Source organism: Triticum aestivum, chromosome 3D (assembly GCF_018294505.1).
Source record: "Triticum aestivum cultivar Chinese Spring chromosome 3D, IWGSC CS RefSeq v2.1, whole genome shotgun sequence".
NCBI classification, from domain to species: domain Eukaryota; kingdom Viridiplantae; phylum Streptophyta; class Magnoliopsida; order Poales; family Poaceae; genus Triticum; species Triticum aestivum.
The window spans coordinates 156,815,364-156,824,099 of record NC_057802.1 but is presented as its reverse complement, the minus strand read 5'-3'; the positions used below and the strand labels follow the sequence as shown (position 1 = coordinate 156,824,099).

General features: G+C 50.1%; 2 protein-coding genes across 2 annotated transcripts; both read right to left on the bottom strand.

Annotated features, from left to right (window-relative positions):
• Positions 1-351: 351 nt before the first annotated feature.
• Positions 352-2,616, bottom strand: LOC123078009 (serine carboxypeptidase-like 34). The gene is made up of 6 exons (XM_044500391.1): positions 2,194-2,616; positions 1,970-2,077; positions 1,788-1,883; positions 1,610-1,702; positions 1,421-1,509; positions 352-1,335 (listed from the first exon to the last, which is right to left on the bottom strand). Exons 1-6 carry the CDS (start codon positions 2,486-2,488, stop codon positions 514-516), a joined length of 1,503 nt encoding a protein of 500 aa, XP_044356326.1. The 5' UTR covers positions 2,489-2,616; the 3' UTR covers positions 352-513.
• A 3,086-nt stretch (positions 2,617-5,702) lies between these two features.
• Positions 5,703-6,849, bottom strand: LOC123078010 (uncharacterized). Its single transcript, XM_044500392.1, has 2 exons — positions 6,714-6,849; positions 5,703-6,633 (listed from the first exon to the last, which is right to left on the bottom strand). The coding sequence occupies exons 1-2, from the start codon at positions 6,759-6,761 to the stop codon at positions 5,995-5,997; spliced, it is 687 nt and encodes a 228-aa protein (XP_044356327.1). The 5' UTR covers positions 6,762-6,849; the 3' UTR covers positions 5,703-5,994.
• Between the last annotated feature and the right edge of the window lie 1,887 nt (positions 6,850-8,736).

Sequence of the window (8,736 nt, the reverse complement as noted above, 5' to 3'; positions counted from 1 at the left end):
CCATAACCCGAGAGGTGGGCGGGGTTGCCTGGGTCAAGGGCGTTGAGCGATATGAAAGCGCCGCTCAAATTTGAGAGCCGGTGAAGGGTTCTCCTTGATTTTTTTAGCAGCGAAACCGAGTAGGAGTTCAGCTAGGCTCAGCTTGAGTTAAGACTTTTTGACGGTTTGGCTAGAGATGCTCTTAATAGTAGGCATCATAGCGAATTCCAGGATCCCAACCGCAACAGCTGAATTCTATCTGACCGTACTGAGCTTTTAGTACAATTAGATATTCACTATTGTGCCCAAAATTCTGTTTGAACGCACCAAATTAGATGCGCACCTCATGTTGATAACAAAAAATACCCGGCATTTTAGATAAGATAGTTTACTATATAGAAGAGCAAAATGGAAGTTCTGATTTACATACGAAATTCAAAACTAGATATTCGACACTAAAATTCGAATCAAACAACCTATAATGTACAGATATAGCCTATATAATGGCTTTAACGAAGCACTATTTTCCCAAGCTTAAGCGATGATGGGTTTGGGCGGCAATTCCTTGCCGGCGAGGAAGTGCGCGAAGAGCTGCCTGGCCTGCACGGGCGTGACGGTGGGCACCATGTGGCCGGCGCCGCGGATGGTGACGAAGGTGAGGCCGTCGTAGTCCACCTGGTAGCCGCCGACCTGGTCGCTGGTGAACCACTCCCTCCACTGCTTGAGGGTCTTGAGGCCGAGCTTGCGCAGCGCCTGGCGGGTGGACGAGACGGGCACGCGGGCGTCCGTGTCGCCGCTGTACACCCACACGCGGAGGCCGGCGTCGACCATCCTCTTGATCACCGGAAGCGTCGACGCCGGCGAGTCCTTCCAGTGCTCAAACAGCGGGTCGCTGCACGCGGTCCACGCGTAGGGGATGCTCCCGGTGGTGTTGGCGTGCAGCGCGTCCTGCACGTCCCGGCGGTTCAGGTACCCGGCGGCGTAGTTGTCCAGGCACGGGTCGTAGCTGTTGTACCGCGGCCGCAGGGACCTGCTGTTGTCTGATTGAGCGGAGGACCGGTGGAGGCGGCGCGGCAGCTGGCCCGCCGTGCCGGTGGAGGCGGTGCAGGCGGGGGTGTAGAGGCTGTAGATGTCGATGTGGTCGAACGCCTCGTAGAAGCCGTCCATGGCGCGTTCGCAGGCGGCGTTGCTGGGGTTCTGGCCCGACGAGGAGAAGTCGCTGCTGTTGCCGGCCTGGTCGAACTTGCAGTTCTGGTTGATGGCGTCGTAGACCTCGTCGGAGATGACGGCGTGGTCCCACGCATAGTCCACCATGCCACGCTCGTCCGACGCCTCGTCGATCGCCGCGTTCCCGATCTGGAAACGTAGCACAAACAATTAGAAATTAATTAAATCATAATTCGTTGATTCCTGTTGCAGCACTACAAAACTGATTGCGTACCATGAAACCCTTGAAATTGATGTGCCTGCTCTTGTGCACCTTCTTGTTCTCCTCCACGATCTTCTCGGCGAGATGGGGGACATAGTGCCCTACAAAATATACAAGATTGATTAGATTTTTTTCTACTATTACCTAGTTAATGTGGTGACATAATCACGAGATTAGTCGACGGGTAGTAGCAGTAATCACCGGCGTAGCTCTCTCCGGCGATGTAGAAATCGTGGCCCTTGAACTGTGGGAACCTCTCGAACCAGTTGACGAGGAACGTGTACGCGTCATGAGCTAATTCACAAACGCATCCACTCAAGTTAACTAAGAAAAACTAGAGAAATAAATTAATAAGGATAATAATACAATTCATATGTACCAGCGAGGTCGTCGCCAAATCTCTCGAGATCGGCGGTGGTGTTCGTGTAGGAGAATCCGACGCCGGCAGGTTGCTCCAAGAAGAGCAGATTTGCCTCTGCGGTTGCACACACACAAATAATTACTACGTAAAAACTAAGATGAATTGTTTGACGGCAATGTGACGTTCGAATTGTTTGGTACCTTTGTTCCATGCGTCGGGGTTGAGCCTGAGCTCAGGGGTTCCCTTCTGGATCAGCAAGGGCCCCAGCTCTTCCAGTGCTCCGTATCCAAGCGACGAGCATCCAGGCCCTGCATGCATGCATGCAAAGTAGATTTCATATACTAATATTATGACCGTAGTGGAAATAATATATGAAATCTCTCGTGTCCAAGGCATGAAATTGACTTTGTTCTCGTATAAGTACCTCCGTTGAGCCAGAGGACGAGGGGCTTGTTGCTGACGTCGTGGGTGGCCTCGAAGAACCAGTAGAAGAGGGCGCGGCCGTGCGTCTGGTTCACCGTCACGTACCCGGAGAACTGCCGGACGCCGAGCCCCGCCGGCTGCCCCGGCAGCGCCTCCACCAGGTCCGCCTCCTGCCGGTCGAACACCTTCGCGAACCCGTCATGATGGTGGCCGTGGTGCCTTGCCGCCGCCACGGTCGTCGTCGTCGACACGAACGCGGCCGCGAGCAGGAGGACGACCGCCGCCGCCCTCGACATCGCGGCTACTCGACGTAGATCGATATCAAAGACGCTCGTGAACTGCTACGTGGTACTCTGCTCTGCGGATATTCCTCCTCGGGGCGTCTGTGCCGTGGGTATATATATGGCATCAGGTTGAAAGTTTTTCAGATCGGGTTTCGACCGTGTTTGGATGGAAATCAAATCTTTCGCAGGGAAAAGAGATAGAAAAGGATACGGATATCAGGTCGTAGCTGGCCGTTGCAATGCACGATTGGTTTGTCTGTTAGGGCAACTCTAACCGACCCCCTATCTAACCGACCCCCTATCCGGTGTTAGTGTTTTTTACTTCTCTAACGCGCATCTAGCCAAGCCTAATTTAGCCAATAAAAAAGGAAAATTTATCCTCTAAGCCGCATCTCCGCCTATATTTACTCCACCGCTCAGCGGCGGAGTAAAAAATCTTCACATTCTCTCCGCCTCCTCTGCCCCTCCTCCTTCCCCTCCCCACAGCTGATGCCTCCCCACGCCATTCCGTGCCGCCCCTATCCTCCCAATGGCCGGACACGCTGGCCGGAGGTCCCCGTCGCTGATCAACAGCGCGGATTCGTGCCGCCACGCGTCGTTCTCTGCCGGATCCTCCTCAAGCAGCCGTTGTGACGATGCCGCCTCCCCGGCCCGCCTCTCCGGCTTCCCCGACCTCCCCGCGCCGCAGTAGCCGCAAAGGAGCTACCACGGCATCCGGGAGCGGGGGTGGGGGACACGGGTGGCGGAGATCATGGACAGAGAGACCCACAAACGCCATTGGCTCGGGTCTCGCTGCGCTCGAGCACAACCGGTGGGATGTCCGGCTGCATGGTGATGCACAATGGCTCTGGTGGAGATGTCATATTTAGTCTGTTGCTGTTCGATCGAAGGTGGTGCGACTGTAGCGGGAGGCAGGCGGTATGAGACGTCTTTATCATTCGTTGTCTTCTCCAGAGGCATCCGGTTATCGAGGCGCCGGTAGACGGATAAGGGCGGATGGTACAGACGGCTTCAACAATGAGTTCATGCACTCCAGTGGAAACACAAGATCTCTGATCGGGCTATGTCGACGCGCGCCTGCGTCATGCCCTTGCTAAAGGTGGTGGGTTGAAGCTTGGCTTTGGGGATGAGAATCTGGAGTTCAACCTTGTGGTGGACTCGCTATCATCGGCACACGTACGACGATTCCTTCTTGAGGACGTAGTCTAAGAGTTGTGTATTTTTGGTTTCTGACATGTCTTGTAACATAGGATTAGTGACTATCTGCGGGAGTTACTGTCGCGAGGTATACGGCCTCGGAGTTTGTTTTTCGCTTTATTTCTGGGTCGAGATTGTTCAACTGCTGGATTTTGCATTATTAATAATATATGGCTGCATGCATCGTTCTGATGCACAGGCCAGGGGTCATCCTTCTTTTAAATAAATACGGCATAATTCAAACTTGCAGTTTGCGCCACATACTACATCACTGGAGTTCATACGAAAACATAGTTCATACTAGCATAAACGAAATTAAAGCTAAATCTAAGGAGCATCATCATCACCGGGTGCCTTGACGTGGAGGTGGTACTCTATGAGCGAGTTGGAGAGGACGAACGCCATGTCGTACTCCTCCTTAAACGCCACCATCCGCGCTGCTGCAACTTCGTCTTCAGCGGCGGCTGCCTCCTTTGCGTCGAAGCATGCGCGCTCCGCCGCCCAGAGTCGCTGGATCGCTGGCGAGAAGATCCGGTCGAGGCGATCGAAGTTGCTCCATGGCCACCGGCCGGAGCTGCGGGCGCACCGCGCTTCCGCGCTTGCTCCTTGCGCCAATCCTCCACCAGCGGGAGGAGGGAGGAGCTCCCGGCCTCATTGTCACTGCGGCACTTGCGAGGCGGCTCGCCGCCGCGGCCACCGAGCCCCCCTCGGCCACCCCTCCTGCCACCCGTGCATGACATCGGGGCTCTATTCCGGTGGCTATGGGCGCCGCAAAACATTGCCGGTGGGAAGGGGATTTGTTGCCGGAGATGTAGGATTGTGGCGGAGCGGGATAGGGGAAATGAAGGACGCGAACCCTAAAACGGCCTCCCTCTGGTATATATTGTGGATTCGGGGGCGGTTTACAGGCCTCCTGTAAAAAAATTACGGACCGGCCAGTTTTACAGTTCACTTGCTACTGCAAGCTTCTCACTGTGGTGCTTTGTTTTCGGGGATATATTACATCCCTGTCGGAGGAAACGCACAAAAAGTTGGATTGGCTGGACAGTAAAGTAAAGGGGTATGGATGTATTTACGAGTACAAGAGATTTTCATTGCATGACGTGAGAAGTACCAAGTACTTAGCAGTTCAAAGCACCACGGTGAGACGCTTGCAGTAGCCATTGAACTGCCAAGTACTGCATTAGGGTCATGATGAAACTCCAAGCTTGCGGTAATTGTCAGCTTATATTCAAGACTCAAGGAGATTCCATTATTTCACAGATGGCATGTGTTGTTGTGTAGGCAATTGGTCATGATTAGCGTATAACTGAATGAATACTGAACGAAAGAGAGTTTCCTGGACATTGCAACTGTCGCAGATTTGATCAGGGAAAGTGATATTTGTGGATCCGAAATGAGGCTCCTCATAGGTCAAGATGACAAGTGCATCTGCATTTCTTGGTGGTGAAGTACAAAGGTAAACTTCTGTCGCTTCATACTTCTATATTTTAGTCTGCCAAAAACAGTTGGGTGTTGCCCATTTGCTCTGCTGGGGCATAAATAAATTGTAACTGTAGAGTATCGTCTCATATACTCCCTCCGTCCCAAAATAAGTGTCTCAATAGGCGCAAAGTCTGCAATTCTAGGGTCCTCAAAAGTTAAAACTAGCACTGAGCCGATAATCCATAGTCCATTCTTTGTAAGATGTGAGATGGCCAGGCCAGTTTGCTGCTGACTAATAATTTGGATATCGCACTACGTTGAAAGCTAGCTGGTAGTCATCATAACTTCATCTAGTCTGACAGATTTTGAACATTTCTCCTCAAGTTTATTTGAAAGAAATCTTAAGGTATTCTCTTTTCCTTTTTTTGCGGAAGAAATCTTAAGGTGTTCTTGGCAAAGTACTGACTAAATGCAGTTGGCTCAGCAAACATAACCTCACTTAAGTCGTATACCTTAATCTATCTGGCCAGTCAACACTGCTTCGCTAAGTGATTTTGATTCGCATATGTTGCCATGACAGAAGAAAACATCACATGTTTTTGCATATCTTGTTGCTTACCATTGGCACATGTGCCCACCACAGATTACATCCTAGCATGAAGATGAACCCAAGACATGTCACTGGAGCAAAATGCAGGTGAAAATCCCTGAAAACTCTGGTAAATAGATGTAAAATTTTCGACAGGTTGCCCATGTGTTCTTCTCTGGTAGCAACACATTGCGTTTGACAATTTCAGAATACAAACATTCAGTTTGCACATCCATCATCACTGTGTTCTCTGAACTTTGAAGTATGCTTTGGCGAACACACTACAGAGAGGTCCTCCGTCCAATCATCACTCTGTCTCCCTATGCTCCCCCTCCTCCGTCAACCGCGGCGGCGCATCACGGTCCAAGAACTCCTTCACCGCGGAAGGGAATGCAATGGCTGATCTATCCTCGGGACCTTCTCCATCCCAGGACCACGAGGCCTTGGCGAGCAACAGATGCGCCAGCCTCGCGGGCTCCCTGCACTCGCCGCCGCCGCCGTAGTAATGCTGGATCCAGCCGTCCACCCTCCTCTTCTCCTTCTCACACTTGGGTCCGACCACTCCGACGACCTTCGCCATGAACCCGTCGCCGCCGCTGCAGTCGCACCCGCCGCTGTCGCGTCCGTCGTCGCCGATCCATGGCGGCGGCGATAGGCCGAGAAGCGCCATCAGCCGCGCTATGTCCGCCCCGCTATCGTCGCCGTCATCGTCATCGTCGTCGTCAGAGTCTTGTTGGGGCTCTTGCACGCGCGCTTCATCTTTGGAGAGGGTGAGGAAGTCCAGCGCCGCGTCGCTGCTCTCCCCGCCGCCGCCGCGGTCGGTGGCCGTGGCCGTCGACGCGCCGAGGAAGAGCGGGGATGCGGTCATGGTGTCCGAGAACAGCGGCGGCGCGACGGGCTGTCGGGGCGCTGGCGGCTGCTCCTCCGCCGCCAACCGGTCTTCCACCTGAGGAGGAAATCGTCATTCGTCAGAAGGGAGAGGCGGCGCGGCGGGGCCGTGAGGGATTACAGCTGTGGGTTGGGTACCTGCTTGAGGGACGCGAAGAAGCTGGTGTGCCGCGAGAAGGGCTGCATCGTGTGGTGTCGCGGCCGCCGCCGGCAGGATGCAATGCGAAAATGACCTCGCGGGGGTCGTGCGCGTGCGTGTTCGCGTTCGCTCCCGAAATTCTTTTTTTAGTTTTTTTTTAGAATCAATTCTTTTTTTAGGTAGCTCCGGAAATTCTTTGGGCGTGTTTGGAAAGAGGGGTCCACTTTGTCCGGGTTCACATTCAAACCAGGCCGAATGGCCCAGCACGGCCCTATCTGGATTATACAGGCCGAGAACGCCAAGTTCACAGGTGCTACCTTCCCTAGCCCACCAGAGCTAGCGCGACTTCCAATAAAACAGCTGATCTTCACCCGCAAAAAAAAAAGCTGATCTTCTCCACCGTTTTCCTGTTTTATTCAGTTTTTTCCGGCTTTTCTTTCTTTTTTTCGTTATTTTTGCATTTGTTTCTTCAGGTTATTTTTTTATTTGGTTTATTCTGTTTTCTTTTTCGGTTTTGATTTTTTTAGTTTTCTTTCTTTCTTTTGGTTTTTATCTACATTTTTTTATATGTCAACAAATTTTTTCTAATACATGTTTAAATTTTTTAAATATATGGTCAATATTGTTTCTATACACATTTTTCAAATGCTTGATTAACTTTTTTTAATATATGGTCAACATTGTTTCTATACATTTTAAAATGCTTGGTTAACAATTTTGAAATAAAAAAATTAAATTTTTCTAATACATAGTCAACATTTTTTCTATACATATTTAACATTTTCCAAACGCTTGATTAACATTATTCGAACACTTGTTCAACTTTTTCTTTCAAATGTTGCCTGAACATTTTATATACACGATCAAATTTTTTTTTCGCCATTTTTTGAATACATGGTCATATTTTTTTATACACATTTAACATTTACCCAAATGGCTTATTACCATTTTTCAAATACTTGTTCAACATTTTTTCAAACTATTGATTAACATTTTTATATACATGATCCAAAAATTCATCATTTTTGTAATACATGATCAACAATTTTTCTATAAACGTTCAACATTTTTTGAATGCTTAATTGACATTTTTCATATACTTGTTCAACACTTTTCAAATACTTGGTTCAATATAACTCTGAATGCTTGTTCAACATTTTTCAAATACTTGCCCCATATTTTTTGAATGCTTAATTAACATTTTAAAATACTTGTTCAAAATTTTCCAAATGTTTTTTTTGTAATATATATATATATATATATATAATATTTTAAAGTATACAAAAATAAAATAAAAAATAAAACAGAAAACCTAAGAAATCAAAAAAAGAGGATGTGGCCTCCCATGCATGTGGGCCGGCCTATCTCGCTCGCCCCTTCAGCAAGTTAGAAACCTAGACTCGCGGAAGGCGAGATATAGGGGGAGCCCTCCCTAGCCACGCACGGCACTACAAGTAAGTGGGCTGGCCCATCAGCACGGTAAACCTGTCAACCCACCTATTATTCGGCCTATTGGGTTGCTTGTTGGCGTGTAACAAAAACTAAACGGGATCGTGTCGTGCTGGCACACGTGCCCAGCCTCGAGACCAATACACGACCCTAAGCGGTCCACGTGCCAGGCACCTGATTAACTATGGCCGGCACGCATGCTAACAAGCCGGTCTGGCAGGAACGACCTAGTTGGCCAGGTTTATTCACATTATAATCCAAACTTAATGGGCACCGCTAGACGCCAGCGGACCAACCAAAACAATAGACCGTCGCATCCACCGTTGGATTGGGCCAACAGCTGGTCAGATGAATTTCTCTCCCTAGCTGCACGAGTCAACCGGGAGCTCGTATTTGCCGCGTTCTGCGGCAAATAAATGCCCCGCCGCACAAGGCGCTCCGGCCCATTCAGTGCACTGCGAAAACAAGTCTGAAAATCGCAAAAAAGGTGGAGCGCGCGGTGGCCGGGAATTGAACTCGGGACTGCCAGCTTGCGCGACCTTGGTGCTAGCCTGTGTGATAGAACATACCTGC